The sequence below is a fragment of the Bacillus rossius genome, chromosome 1 (genome assembly GCF_032445375.1).
Source record: "Bacillus rossius redtenbacheri isolate Brsri chromosome 1, Brsri_v3, whole genome shotgun sequence".
Taxonomy (NCBI): Eukaryota; Metazoa; Arthropoda; class Insecta; order Phasmatodea; family Bacillidae; genus Bacillus; species Bacillus rossius.
Genome location: NC_086330.1, coordinates 363742232 through 363757823, shown reverse-complemented (window position 1 = coordinate 363757823; position 15592 = coordinate 363742232). Strand labels below are relative to the sequence as shown.

The following is a 15592-nucleotide window of genomic DNA, read 5'->3' as shown; positions in this document are numbered from 1 at the left end:
GGAGCTGGGGTGGGACACGCTGCAAGAAAGGAGGAAGGTGGAAAGGCTGGTGAGAATGAATAAGGTAATTCGTGGGGGGGAGGGGGGCTGGGGAAAGCTGGGAGCTAGGTTGCACAGAGGGCTGTATCGAGGAAGGAGGGATCATGAGTGGAAGATTCAGAGGGAATGGAGACAGACAGAGAGAGGAAGACAGGTATTCCTTGTGAGGACGGGGCGAGAGTGGAACGAACTTGAGGGGAGGACACTGGATCTGGGAGGAGGGAAGGACTTACAAAGGAGGCTCCAGAGGGGGGAGGAGTGAGGGTAGTTGGGGGGTGGGAACTCCTTGCCACCGGGCGGAAGCCCAATTGCAGGTGTAAATTATTATTATTATTATTATTATTATTTAACTTTTAATAATAAATGGTCCTTCCCTCGTGATTGGCCTTCTACCAGTGACGTCAACACAATATTGAACGTTGCCACACTTCCATAAAGACATTTCATAAACCCAACAATGTTGATTCCGGTAGCAGCAGTAGCAGTTTCAAGAGTAGACATTTAGCTGTCTAGCGGGTTGAAACTTGCGAATCATTCCGCTACCGGAATTATTCCGGCAGCGTCAAGAATAGGGCCTCAGCACAGCATAACACGAGCACCGATGGCTCGATACAACTTATGGCTGTATTTGAAACGAAGGTCAAGTCTAATTTAGCGAGCGAAGTGACGTGCGTGACCTCCCCATACTGCCGGGGCTGTTAGTTGGAAAAGGGAGGGAATAATCCAGTGTTGAGATTTGATGAGAATTATTAACATCGGTTGAGGTGTGTGAATCTAACTTTTAGGAATGGCTTCGCGTGAATTTCTGTGGGATGTATTTCAACGGTGAGTAATTTTAAACGCTCTATTTTTGCCTTTGTTTCCTTGGTATTGCATCATTATGATTAATTTTTGAGAAATTGAGATATTTTTCTCTGAGTTAGTTCGGAGCTCGTAACTTTTACGATTTATGGACTATTCACATAGGTGTATGACGAAAGTGGGATGTAAATAATATGACGTCACGTACCAATATTTTTTTTGTAGGTATTATATGTTTTGTATCTTTCGAACACCCTTAAAGGTAACCTTAGGGTACACAGAATCTTAAAGAGAATTTTACAACTATCTCCCAAATGACTATTGTTTTTACCACACTGTTGTTTCTGTATGCATTCCAACTTTTAAGGGGTTAATGGGGTTAGAGCATTGGTTGATTGATTAAGTGATTAAATACGTGCATTTGGGCTTTTGCCCGAATGCAAGGAGTCCTCCCCCTACTGCACTCCTTTTCTCCTTAGGACCTTCTCATCCCCAATGCCTTCCCCTCCAGCTCATTCCACTTCCTTGTCAGGAATTGTTTCCCTCTTTCTGTTTACCTCCTCGCCTGCCAATGGCGGATTTAGATGGGGGGCATGTGCCCCCCTCCCCAGAAGTGTTAAATATGCACTGGATAATACACGACTTCTGAAGTAATAAACAGGTATTATAGCCTACTAGGTCCAGACTACCGGAGCCCCAACCAGAAGTCAATTCTGGGTCCGCCCCTGTCGCCCGCATTATCTTCCACTCATGATTTATCCTCCCTCTGTGCTTGTAGTTCTTGAACAGCCTCACAGTTTTTTTTACCAGCCTCCTCCACTGTAGTATTTCCTATACAGCACCTTGATCATCACTTTATGGTCAATATCTTCACCATCGCTTCTCCTCCATGCACACATTACCCATTTTTGGTTGTGTTAGGGTGTCTCGGAATTATAAAAAAGAAGTTTGGGGGCAGCCTATTCTGGTTTGGAGAATCTTGATACTTGGGCAGAAACCCATTTGTTTGAGAATTATCAATTTAAGAGTTAGTCATTGAAAAAGAATAAACTACACGGGTGGGAAAACTTAATTCTGTATTGAATACCCTTTCCATGTAGCTATTGGTCACTGGTGATTCTGATAAAGACATTGTGTATACTGATTGGATAATATATTTTTACAGTGTCGACAGAGATCGCAGTGGCTACATATCCGCTGATGAGCTTCAGCTGGCCTTGTCCAATGGCACGTGGACGCCTTTCAACCCGGAGACCGTCAGACTGATGATAGGTACTGTGCTTTTACGCTTACGTCAACAATTTTCAATTTTTTAATATGACATTTTTTCTAATACGTTTGTAAACTGGCAAAGCTATCATTTAAATATTTTGCTACCCAATATAGAATTATCTCCTGTTGCATGTTGTGAGCGGCGGTAAGATGCAAAGGTGTTTAGTTTATTTATGTTTTGTTGTATTGGCAATGTTTTGATTTAATTTGCATATGTTGGCTGTTTCTTTTAAAAACAAAGGTTTTTTGGGTTTGATAAGCTACATAAATGAAATACATAATTAATTTTGTTGACCTAACTAAATTATAACCATTCTTCATTTTTATAGTATTTTTGATATAGCTAACATACCAACCATTAAAACTGATAATCACAAGTACATTACTTTAAATATCACAATGCAATCCTACAAAATATGTTTGAGAGTAAAGAAATTGCAATTTAAGTTTTTTTTTTTGCTGTATCCCTCTTCTAGATAATAACTATTTTTTGGTTGTCGTGTGGGTAGGTATAGATTGAGTAATTTCTTAGTCTCAACTGCTCCAGAAATTTTCAGATGAAGATAATATTGCCTGGATTGGGTGGTTTTATGACAAAGAATCACATGATTAGTGCATGAATATCACGTAACAGATCACTTTGAAAATCTTGTGGAGTAATTTAAGAACATAAATGAGTAAAGATCACATTAACATATTAACCTATGTCCTCTAGTATGATGTCAGTTGTAACTGTTATAAGACAAACTTTGTTTATTCTTGTTTGTGCTTTTTTCAACACTAATAACTGTGTGAAGTTGAATGATTCCATGATTCTGCAATATTCAGATTAGTGTCAATGCTCTATTTAAGTTACCCATGTCACTTTTAATTTTTACATGTTGCAGAATGATATTTATTCATCCTTTATTGCAGTCATTAAATACAACAGAATGACAACGTCCAGGGGCTGTGCCCCACAATGCCAAATGCAACTTCCCTCTTCCCTTCCCCCTACACCTAGTTCTGTTTTGTTATCACTAGCAAGTGCTACGAGTGACATGTGATCGGGCCATTTTTGAATAGTGCGCCAACCCTGGATAGGGTCTTGGGGGGGGGGGGGGGGGGTGTAGAGGGAAGTAGCTTCAGTGTCATGTTCCATTCCCTAAATAATAATTTACTTCTTTTTTCAACCCCAAGGGTGATGGTTTATTTAATTTAATGTTTCCATAAGTAATACATGTTTTGTTTATTAACTAATTTCCAGTAGGACTATGACATTCTTGAACGCACCCTTTAATGCAGTGGTGATGCTGAAACACCAAGATTTCGATAAATGTACCAATGTAATCATTTTAGTATCTACATTGGCTGATATTCCCTGTCTGTTTATTTGTAGGAATGTTTGATAAAGAAAGCAGAGGCACTGTTAGTTTCGAAGATTTCGGGGCCTTGTGGAAGTACGTCACGGACTGGCAGAACTGTTTCCGGTCATTCGACCGCGACAACTCTGGGAACATCGACCAGTCCGAGCTGAAGATGGCCCTCACTTCCTTTGGCTACCGGCTGTCCGATCACCTCGTCAACATGATGGTCAGGAAGTTCGACCGGCTGGGGAAAGGAACCATTTTGTTCGACGACTTCATTCAGTGCTGCATTGTTCTGCATGTGAGTTGCTGTTGTACGTTTATTTTATGGCAGGCGGGTAGATCGTCACTAGCTTGCAATCTTTGGTCCCTTTTCTTGAACATGTTTTTACGTCAGGAGGTTGTGCTAAACTCAAGTCGTAGGTATGGAAATCTCATATTATGAATTGGAGTGATATATGGCTTGGATTTAATCTTTGGTGGAAAATTATATTTTCACAAGTGCATTTTGATTATTCTTAGAAGAGTAGAAAATCCTTTTTTTATTATTGTTATATTGTGACCAGAAACATTTAGTTGATTTCAGAAAAAATATCCAGGGCTGTGATTGCATAGTTGACAAAGCTACATGGAGGAATGCTGAAGGTAGACTGAACTTGATTTTTTATTACTTTGTATTTATACTTCTTTATAAATGGCATGCAGATTTATTTTTCAAGGGAAAAATTATAAAACAAAATGTAATGATGGTACCCTTGCTCAGTCATGTTGGAACCTACTAGAGCTGTGCTGACACGAATTGCCAGAAGCAGATTTTGCTGATATTTAGTTGAATACACAACACACTTGTTAATTTTTGGCTATTATTGAACCAGTACCCGTTTTACTTTTCATACTACTACATACTTTGATCATCATTTCTTAGCTACGTGTGTCAGCCTTACATATCAAACTTAAACATCCTAAGTTTTAATAACGTTATTGAATCTAATACATCGTAAATAAATATATCACAAATACGGTTAAGTTAGATAGGAACAAAAAACTTGCTTTATTTAGAGCATAGCTACCACGTAAACAATGGAAAATACCAACTGCTTGAACTGCAAATACCTAAATGTTGGTAATATAGTAACTGAAACATTTTTTAATAAACTCATGTAAAGTTTTTGAAATTGAATTTAAAAAATAATAATAATAATTTAGGACTTTACATAACATAACCTACTTTTACTGTTTTTTGTGCAAAGTGACCCCATGAAATGCATTTCCTTATACATAATTTGTACCGTGAATTTGTGCAGTCGCATGCATTAAGATGGTATTGGAATTCACGTTCTTGAATTGTAAACATGTACAAAGTCTGGCAATTTTGCACATTTTAAATTCATTTTTCTTAAACTTCATATTTTGTGAATCAACATATTTCATAGTTAACTATTATTAAATCTTATTTTATATAATTATGTATTAAATAATTATAAATTTTGCAGCCTCTATTAGTTAATTAATGTTTCAATAAGCAACTGAGTCGTCAACAAACAAATGAAAACAAGCTAAAAATATGAGTTTAAAAAAGAGAAATATGTTCCATTTATAAACTAAAATGCATGTGTATTTGCATTGAATGCTTTTCTTAGAATGAGTAATTTTGGGTAATTTAGTAATTTTATAAAAATATTTTAACGAAAATGTGTTTTCTCCTGTGTCGGTTCGGAATCGGTGAATCGGCAACAGTTGTATCGTCATATCTGCAAAATGTTGTGAATTGGTACAGCTGTAGAACCTACCTTGGTGGGACACAAGGGTAGGGTATTGCAGGAGGGTGGATCAATTGCTTCGACCTCCGTGTGGTAAATAAAATTAAAATAAACTCACAAGATAGATGGTTCTCACTTTCAGCAAAGGTGTTCCAAATAAAAAAAATTAAAATAAAGTGCATTAAGAAAAACAGACCACACCTGTAAGTCAGTCTTTGCCAAAAGAAAAAAATCAACTAGATAAGGTGACTAGATGCACATCTGAATTATGTTATAAATTAATCATGATACCAATTATGAACACTTACAAGACAAACAGTAAAATTTTGGGTTTAAGAATAGTAACAAGAACATTCTTTCACAACATTTTTTCCTTTCCCCTCTCAACGAGAAGAGTTCGAAACAGCTCTTAATTTGCCAAAGAAATTTAATTATTTACATGCAGAAATAAAAAAGGAACTTTACCTTTAAAATCCTGGGTTAAAAATATTTTTAAAATAATTTAAAAACACAAAATAGAATACTTTATTATCTTCAGGTAGGGCAGCCGGTTCCTGTGTGTGTGTGCTTCAATTCATTCATGTAGACCTTGCCTCAGGCAGGAAACTACATGCTGATTTTCATTACCTGTTAATTAATAAAATCTCACCACAAAATCACTTGCTTAACAAATGCTAAACAAATTACAATATTACTACAGTAAAACCTCATTAGTAAAAAACTATGTTAATACAAAACTCTCATTAATACAGTGTTTTCACAGTCCCTACCCATTACATAGGATTTATAATGCTAAGTATATTGGTTTAATATAATAGAATGGTTATTATGTAATACAAAGTGCTTTTGTTCCAAGGGTAAATAATTACAGTAGTAGAGTAGATACCAGTAGACATGTAGAATGCCACCATATAACAGGATGTCTAAATATCAGAATAAATCAATGTATGTACTAATGTCGTAATGTAAAAATTAGTAACTAATAACGTTTGCAAGATTAAAAAAAGTAAACTTATTCCAATCTTTTTTTACATAAATTGTGGTACAAACTTCATGCTAAATAAATTTCTTTAATTGAATTTAATATTTAAAAGATAACATATTTGTCAATAGAGTTAAGTTTTGATTGAAAATACTGAATAGTTTCATGATTTTAATTAGATTTTGGTGCTTTGTGTATTGACTTGAAATTTGGTGTTATATGGTGTATTGACACTTTTTTTTGGTGTTATTTCTGTTTTATTGCAGTTCACCATATAATCTCGTCCCTATTAATAGCTCTTCTGTTATTGTTTATGATGTTTGATGTTTAGAAACATATTTTATACATAAAAAAGTTGTAGTAAATTTATACTCAAAAAAATGTACACAATTTATTGCTGGGTTTCTGCCCTCTGCCAAACAATTTAAATAACAAAAAAAAATGGAAACATGTGAATAAGTTTAAAATGTCATTAAATATACTACAGTAGTGTCTCAATTAACCGAAGTTCTGTATTATCCTAGCGACCTAAAGCTCCATTACCAGCTGAGACTGTTAAACAATTTGCTTGAGGATGTAGTTATTGATCTGACTTGTCGAAAGCCAAAAGAAAATGAATCTCGAAGATGCTATTTACTGGTTGGGCAAATAATGGAGTGACGTGAAGGTACAATGAAGGAAAGCTGGGGGAAAATCACCCTAAAAGTGATAACACTGGGTCAGCTGAAAACCAGGACTATTTTCTTATTTTGTCCATGTTATTAGAGATTTGTGTTATCTAAGGCTGCCATGGTTAATTGAGACTACTGCACATTAAAAATGTATATTCAAATCCTGCCCAACAAATTTGGCACACACAGTTGTAAAATTAAAATATTTGACTTTGCTGAGGAAATTTCTTTCTGGAGAAAATGGTAATTGGTTAGCACGTAGCTGCCTTGTTTTTTTACACTTAATAATGCACTTTATTTAGATTGTGTAGTCCTATTGATGCTGTTGCTAAAACTTCATATTTGTTTTTTCTGTTTTTCCAGACGTTGACATCTGCGTTCAGACACAGGGTGGCGACCAACCGGGAAAACCGGGAAAACCGGGAAAAGTCAGGGAATTTTGCCAGCAGGGAAAAGTCAGGAAATTTTTCAAATAGTCAGGGAAAAAATTAAATCTTGTCTAAAGTTCCTGCTGCAGCATTTTACAGCTTAATATTATTCATAGTCTTTGTTAATTTGTTAATTGTATGTAGCGAATTATTAACTGAAATTCTGAATATGTACTATATTTTATACAAAGTTTGACATTTTAATGAAGCCATTTTTGATGTCGCGGGCCCATAAAAAACTCTGCTGTGTTTGCGTTGCTGATAACAGCTGGCTGGCGTGCGCGCGCATGCATTGTATTGCCACCATAGTCATGGTACGTGTACCAAATTATTCTATGCTTACTAGTTTTATAGCTCATAGTACACCGAGATGACCGAAATAGTTTTATTTTTGTTTCTCGTATTATTGGCAACTGTGGTACAAGTACACGAACGTTTTGGGATGAAAACGTGAGTGCTTTTTTTTGTTGCCAGTCGTGTTGTGTAGTGCTTCTCTACGTTTTACTTTTCAGATGTACTATTTATTTCATTTTGCTGTCCTCTTTGTGTAAACGTTTTGAATAGTGGTGTGTACATGTTTTCAGTATTATTTAGTAAGCTAGTCGGGCTTTGTTCTGAAGATAAAAAGGAGAGAATAGAAGTAGTAGACAAAGATGGGGGGGAAAATGTGCGCGGGATCAGATATGAACGTGTGGGCTTGGGAAGAATATTGCCGTTGCTGAAAGCTAAGAGTAAAGGTGATTAATGAGTTAAAGTGTTTATTCGGTTATATTCAAATTTTTAGCCCATTACTTTTATGGAGTAAAACATTTTTTTTAAAATGAATTCCAATACAGGATAAGAAAAGTGAAAGGTAAATATTAAGAGTAGCTAATCATTAGACTTGCGCATAATAGTTCGCGACCGGGAGCGCTCCTATTAAAAACGTTTACACAAAGAGGACAGCAAAATAAAATAAATAGTACATCTGAAAAGTAAAACGTAGAGAAGCACTACACGACTGGGAACAAAAAAAAAAAAAGCACACACGTGCGAACTAGGTCGCTCTTTTAGTTTGTCCGCTCCCATTTCGAATTCAAAGAAGGCAGGTCACAGATAGTTCGTTCGCTTTGCTACCGCTACTGCAGGCGATCTTCTTTGTATGTTATAGTAGTTATTTTTTATAATGATCAGTGTTGTGAACGCCTAGACTATTATCCTTTTTTGGGTTATTATACATCAAATGAGTAAATAAAACAATAATTTAAATAATTGGGTAAAATGGCATATATAACAGTTGTTTTTAATCTTCACTTAACATATAATATAATCGAAAAATTTTAATTATAAAAGGATTTATTTTATAGCTAGTAAAAGAAATATTATTTATGAAATGTGTTTATTTTAGTGAATAAAATTCAGTTTTATAAATATACAAATTTTAATTTTTTTTTAAGTTTTAGAAATAATCAACAAAAAATGTGTTATTATTTACAGGCAACAAAATTACGTACATTATTAAGAAAAAAGACCCATTACTCTTTTAATTTGTTACCTTACAATTAGACATAGAAAAACTAATAAAAACTCTTTAAGTAAGATTGTTTGCTAATATTGCTTAAGAATGTGTATGTTCATTAGTACCTATATATAATTCACTAAATATTAGCAAGTTCATCATCACTTAACATACATTATAATCGAAAAAATTTAATTTCTAAAAGCTATTATTGTTTGTCTGATTTTGTTTTGACATATATTTGTGTATGTTATCTGATAAGTTAGTTATAATATGTAAAAATAAGAAGGTTTTACGCTTAAAAAAATTGATGAGATTGTTAGGCATGGTCAGGGAATAAAAATGATTTTCCTGGAAAAGTCAGGGAATTTATTCTTTACAGTTTGGTAGCCACCCTGAGACAGTACGACACTGACCAAGATGGAGTCATTACCATTCATTACGAACAGTTCCTGTCGATGGTTTTTAGCTTGAAGATATGACTGCAGATTGTCGCACAAAGTTGCTTACCACATTCCATCTGCTTACGCATGCCAAAAGAACTCAAGTTTTAATGAAACTGTGCATTAAATGCATGGTTGTGTACGTCCTCGCATACAGGATTGTATCTTGACGGCAATTTTCTCGTACCCTTTCTTTAGCGTGCATCGTATTCAACAAGGAATTTACTGATCATCACTTTTCTTAACATACCTATTATTTTGTCCATAAAGCTCAGTACACACCAAGCTGAAGGTAAATTATTTCATGGCAATTAATTTTTACACTGAACTAAAGTTCCCATTTCTGTGGACTTTTCCCGAAAACTTCTGGCAAAAAAAGTTACTTTTCCCTGTGTCTTGTTTTTACAGCAGAACTTAACATGTCCATGTCCATGTGCCAATATTACAGTTAACTATTTTGAAGGAAATCTTCAGTTTAAACCTAAGTCAATTAATGTGCACGATCGAAAATGCACCATTTCCAGCAATTAAAACTCAAAATGTTAACATAATCATCCAGAATTTGAAACCCATATCAAATGATCAAATTTATTTCAATAATATCATGAGATAGTGCTATGTATCTTGCGGCATGTCAGGACCACATATTTGTGTCGTAAATACAAAAAAAAATTGTGTGATAACATTAAAAGTTGCATTTATTGCAACGATCTCTCATTACTTTTTTATTTGCAACAGTCATGGATATATACACAACCTCCAGTCAAGTGATTAGTCTAAATTTCTCTTGTTGGCATTTTGAGTGGCTGTATGGTAGTGTAATCAGTGGATGTGACACTACTTAGTAGAGAGCTGCAGTACCAAGTTTCTTCAAATAGTTTTCTTTGCTGGACTTCCGAGCCTGGTACAGATAGATTACACCCACTGGCTTCTAATTCATCCTGTAGTTTGGTGGGCGTGCGAAAGGAACGAGGCTTTGACGTGACTCAAGTTGATGTCCCAGCGGTTCGTAACTCAGTATGGTCGTGGAACGTCTTGTCACCTTACATTTTGTGTAGAACTGTTCCATGTTAGAACCAAACTTTTACTATCCCTCCCACCTACAGATTTTTAACCGAATGTGTCGAGTGACAGTCGTAATTTACTTACATCACAGGGGATAAGAAATTTGTAACACAAGTTTTACATTTACACAGTCCAAAAGATCTTTTTCTACATGAATCTTATCTGTGCACTTAATTTGAATTTACAGTCTTTCTTCCTTCCTTCCTTTCCAGTATATGCCAAGTATGCATGTGCTGAGTCTCGTACTGAGGTAATTTTTTTTATTTTTACTGATGTTAATGTGTAACATTTCTTTCAAGGCTTAACATTGGGAAAAACAAAATTAGACTTGAACTGCAGTGATGGTTTATTGCAGTTTAGGAACACATTGTTGATATCAAATGGAAAAACTTGGTTGGCTTTATAAGGTCATGCGTATTATAAACCGGGCAGCCAGTCTTGTCTTATTGGGGTCGAAGGATAAAGAGAAGTTGTAGCATTGGCTACCAAGAATTTATAATAACAATTGTTGTTTATAGCGATTTTTGATTTGGCAGATCTATAATGTGGTATTTGTACATGTTCTGTATCCTGAAATATGTAGAAGCTGTTAATACCTAGTATTTTAAAAGTTAAATTGTTAATAAATGAGATGTAATGTAAGTATTGCTCACTATGTTTGGTGGAGGCTATTTCACGTGTAGGTATTTAGTTCCTGTTTGATATGTTGTAAAATTTCCGTAGTTATTTGTTATGGGAAAATTTATTTTATGTATTGAATATTTATTGTATGTGCAACTTTAAATTTCAAAACATGAAATATGCTTATTTTTAAGACCATGCACCAAAACTAAATCAGGGTCTCGATTTTTAAATGCATAAATGTTTATCCATTGATGAATTTGTGTCCTGCACATGCGTACATTATTTTTGGGTGTAGTATTTGTGTGGTTTTTAAAATAAATATTTTAAGTTTGTGTTTGGCTAGTGCATGTTAATATAGTTCATTTAGTTGCTTTTATTGGCCAATTTTACAGTGGGAATATGTTTCTACATTGAGGATTTTGTTACTGTTAAATCTTTTGCATTTTCTAATTTTCACACTATTTTAATTTACTTATTTTTTTACTATATTTTTATTATGTAGAGTTATTGGAAGATATAAGGGTAATCTAAATATATTTTATTATTTTTCCACAAGTGTGTGTAATGTGGGAGTTTGTTTCTTATTACACATTCTTCTTAAATCAGACTCAACTCTTTCAATGGCAGATATTATTAAATAGTTTACTGGATCATTGTTAAACTGCATATTGTGAATTCAACAACTCATAATAGTCACATTTAAGAACACTAAGCGAAAACTCAACTATGACTTCAAACTATGTTTAAACTTTCATTAATATGTAGGTACTGAAACACAGTTAATTTGACGCCTTTAGCAAGTTTTATAATTTTGGCCAAACGTTTTGTGCTAGTAGCCAGTGCTGTTGTTTCAAAATGAATAATGCTTTAGTGTTTAAATATGAAACTAACAAATGTTGACTAGCTACAGTGTAACATCCTGCAACTTTCACTGCAAAAATGTTCACATTCTGAAGGGTAAAGGTGATTTATATTTGGAACGCTTAGTACACCTCTGCATGTACGTCAAGCTGGTGTTCGTAATCTCTTCGGTTGTTGACCTGAAAATTCCCCTGTGCATGAGAGGTCACCTCTCAAATAACTCATTAATAAAACAAATATTCACGAACAAAACTTGTTGAAAAATTGTTATTTGATGCAGTATTTTGTTGCCATGAAATTTCACTGCATACAAGGCTACAACAGAGCAATATAACCGGGTCATACTAGCAGCAACGAAGAATACAAAACCACTGCAGAGGATGAGTAGAGGAGTACGGAAAATAATTTATGGGGAGAATTAGTGACGGAAAGTTGCGAGCACACAGCGTGCCGTGTGGCTAAATTGATGCTGCACTATCTCTGTGTGAGGAGAAACTTCCGCCCATAACCAATCCTAGTGGAGTAGTTTGGCTTTCATTCTGTGAACTACAATGAGTATTGCGCACAGTGCTGGTTAGTATTTATTGTTTAAATTAATTGGTATTGTACTAAGCTTTGCATAAAGGGTATGTACTATGTAGTTGAATTGCAGGTTCAGCGTTCCATGTATAGCTGAGTATTTTATGATTTTTTTTTTGCCATGTTTCCGATACTTGACAACATTGTACCGAGCCAGTTGGTTGTAGAATGTAGGTATGTACTCACTTCCGTTACATTGTATGTCACAGATGAATTTAAGAAAACATTCTATGATGTAATTTGCATTTGCAATGCACTGGACAGAGTGAACGTCGCTTCCATTTTTGCAGTATTACAAATACGTAGAAAACAACTGATTTACTTGGGGCTTAAGGCCTTTCGTAACTTCATGTATCTCGAAGCCATAACAAAGACACACTGGAACTGTGTGCAGAATGTGGCAGCATCTCGCAAATGTTACTGTGAGACTAACAATGGAGACAATTATGTTTAATCAATTTCCTTTAAGGTATGTTTTGTTTCTGTGTTCTGATAATTAACTTGACCTATTGTGTGTAACTGACTTTTTAAATGTAAATATTATTAATAAAAGTTGTATGTAACATAATTTGAAATTTTTTAATAACTGCTCAGCTATGCATTTAAATTGATACGTATTGTGTTGATCCAAAGAAAGTATTGTAATAATTGCTTAATGTTTTTCAATCGACTTTTCCTCAGGCTTTATACAATTTAACAATAATTCTCTCTTAATATAGATCTGTTTAGAGTTATGTTGCTAGATGTAACTAACTGACTGATTGTTAATGCTGTTAAAAATTAAACTTGGTGCAACAAAGAGGATGTAGATAGTCTCGGTAGGTTTTGTATGTTATCATGATATGGCTATTGCCTATTTTTCTTATACAAAGAATTAAAAAATGTTTTGACTGTGTATACAACTTCTTTTCAGTGATAATATTTAAAATTTAAGTGTAAAATTTGAACATAATAAATATAGAGTAATGTTCTATATACCTATAAAATGTTTTTTATAATTTGTATTTTATACCTTGACTAATTTTTATTTTGTCACATACACTCATAGTATTATAGGTCGCCATCGCATATAGGTCGCACCCATAATTTGAGATCTTGAATTTGGTATTTAAGATTCCCCCCATATAGGTCGCACCGGTAATTTAATGACGCGAACGGCCGGCGCGCCATGCACGAAAGAGTTAACGGGTACTGTAAAACTCCGCTACTACAATAATGGCGTGATAAATTGTTGTAACAAGTACTCATAATAACCGAATATAAAAAATTGAAGTCAAGTTAGATTCCTGACTTCTTAAAATGTCTTAATTGTAGACTACCTATAACTCGAAAACAGTGCTTTGTATTGAAAAAATGCACAGAATAAAAGTTGTAGTAAATTTAAATACAAATAAAAAAGGCCTGTTATGATTTGTTATATCTGCAGCGGTTTTCGTTTTAAACGTGCGATTGGTCTGACGCGTGAGGAAGTTCCCGTCACAGATAAGATAGTGGCTGGGGAAACCATTGCTTCTCCCCTTCCCTTTTTCTACTTGTTTGCCATCCAGGTGCAACATCGCCCTTTGTTTACCATTTTTTTGTGTTTACTGCGTGAACATTTTCAACGGTTTTTTCCCCTTCTTCGAAGATGCCATTTAAATCTTTCGTTGCCTTTGTTGCCTTTAATTTTTTTTTTGTTTGATTTTTTGTTATGAAAATTCACTTGGTTAATTAACTATGTGTACATTGTAAATAAATTTTCCTATACCTATATAAACTTCTTTTTCGCATTTTAAAGCAAAATACAATTGCAAAAAAAATTTCTCAAAAATTTTAAAAAATTTTTCTTCACATATAGGTCGCACTTCATTTTTTCCCATAAAATCTGGTAAAATTGCTGCGACCTATATTCGAGTAAATACGGTATACTAAATTAATAATTGGACCATCAGGCCAGCACATTTTAAATTAAATACATAACAATATCTACTAAAACATTGACTAACCCAAGATGGCTTTCCACCTGGGGTCCGCCGCTTTACAATTGGTCGAAATTTAATCTGAGAGTCCTTCGCTCGCATCTGCCTCTGCCATGACGCAACCCTGCGGTTCAGTATGACGTCTCTCTGTCTGACGCTCTAGCTCTGACACTAAACTCTTTCGCTCCTGTGCAGCTGAAATGGGAACTGACTGACATCCATTGCCGTTCTGCTGCATGAGAAGAACTCATTTTTTCGTTGCTTTCGTCCAGATGGCCTAACCATATGTCAGTATTAACTCTTATAGTCATTTTTGTGATCATTGGGAGACGTACAAGCATATTGGTGTGCAAAATGAAACTTAATGATAGCAAAACTATTCTGGAATACATTTTGTACACTTTAGTGGTCATGAAAACAAATAATTTCGACTTTAAAAGTAGGTACTTGAGAAAATTTAATTTGCGCGATAGTGCTGCTATCTTAGGATATTTGGCGTAGCAAATGTATCGATGGTTGCCAAACGACCACTAGAATACATTGAAATCAGTTTCTATCCTCGGGCAGAGCACAGATTATTAAAATTGTTGCCTTGTCATTACCTAACAGTGATTGGGTGTAGGTACGTTCTGGAATATGGTCTGCAAGTTAGGTTACAGTTGTATACCAACAAGGCAGTGCTTATTTGCTAACTTACCCAAATGTTTTGGAATATTGCGCTTAGTGTTTTTGAGCGTAGAAAAGAGTATGTTGGGTAAAACACTGCAACCTGACAGTGGGATTTTGCATTGTCCAATATTGTTATGGTGTTAGTGTGTCAGTTTTACAAAACTTCATAATTATTTTATTATGTTTTATTTTATAAAAAGGTTTATTGAGAAAAAAAGTCTCATTATTTTGAATGCTCATATACCGTATTTACTCGCGTAAAGGCCCCCCTTTTTTTCCAAATTTTCGACTCCAAAAAGGGGGAGGGGGCCTATACGCGAATTTGGAGGAAAAAATAGATTTTTGTTTTTTTCAGACATGAAAAACTAACATTTAATAAAAGCAAAATGAAATACCGCCACAACTTATTTAAACGCCAATTAAATTTTGATTAAATGAAACAGCTGGCGGAACGAGTGACAAGTCGTTCGTCTTCGTTCTAATGAGGGAGGGTGGGAGAGGCAGCGACGCGACAAGCGATAGAGAGAGGTAGCGAGTCTGCAAGGGGGAGTGGCAGCGCTGCGGCAGGGGGGGAGATAGGCAGAGGCGTGACTTTA

The 15592-nt window shown here is 35.0% G+C and overlaps 1 protein-coding gene across 2 annotated transcripts; it reads left to right on the top strand.

Annotated features, from left to right (window-relative positions):
* Positions 1-691: 691 nt before the first annotated feature.
* Positions 692-13355, top strand: LOC134528341 (programmed cell death protein 6-like). 2 transcript variants are annotated; one of them, XM_063361894.1, is made up of 5 exons: positions 693-864; positions 2006-2112; positions 3491-3759; positions 7235-7261; positions 9202-13355. In XM_063361894.1, exons 1-5 carry the CDS (start codon positions 827-829, stop codon positions 9277-9279), a joined length of 519 nt encoding a protein of 172 aa, XP_063217964.1. In that variant the 5' UTR covers positions 693-826; the 3' UTR covers positions 9280-13355. The 2 variants fall into 2 exon arrangements, with proteins under 2 accessions (XP_063217963.1, XP_063217964.1); XM_063361893.1 differs by lacking the exon at positions 9202-13355 and having other exon boundaries at positions 692-864; positions 7235-8514.
* Positions 13356-15592: the final 2237 nt, after the last annotated feature.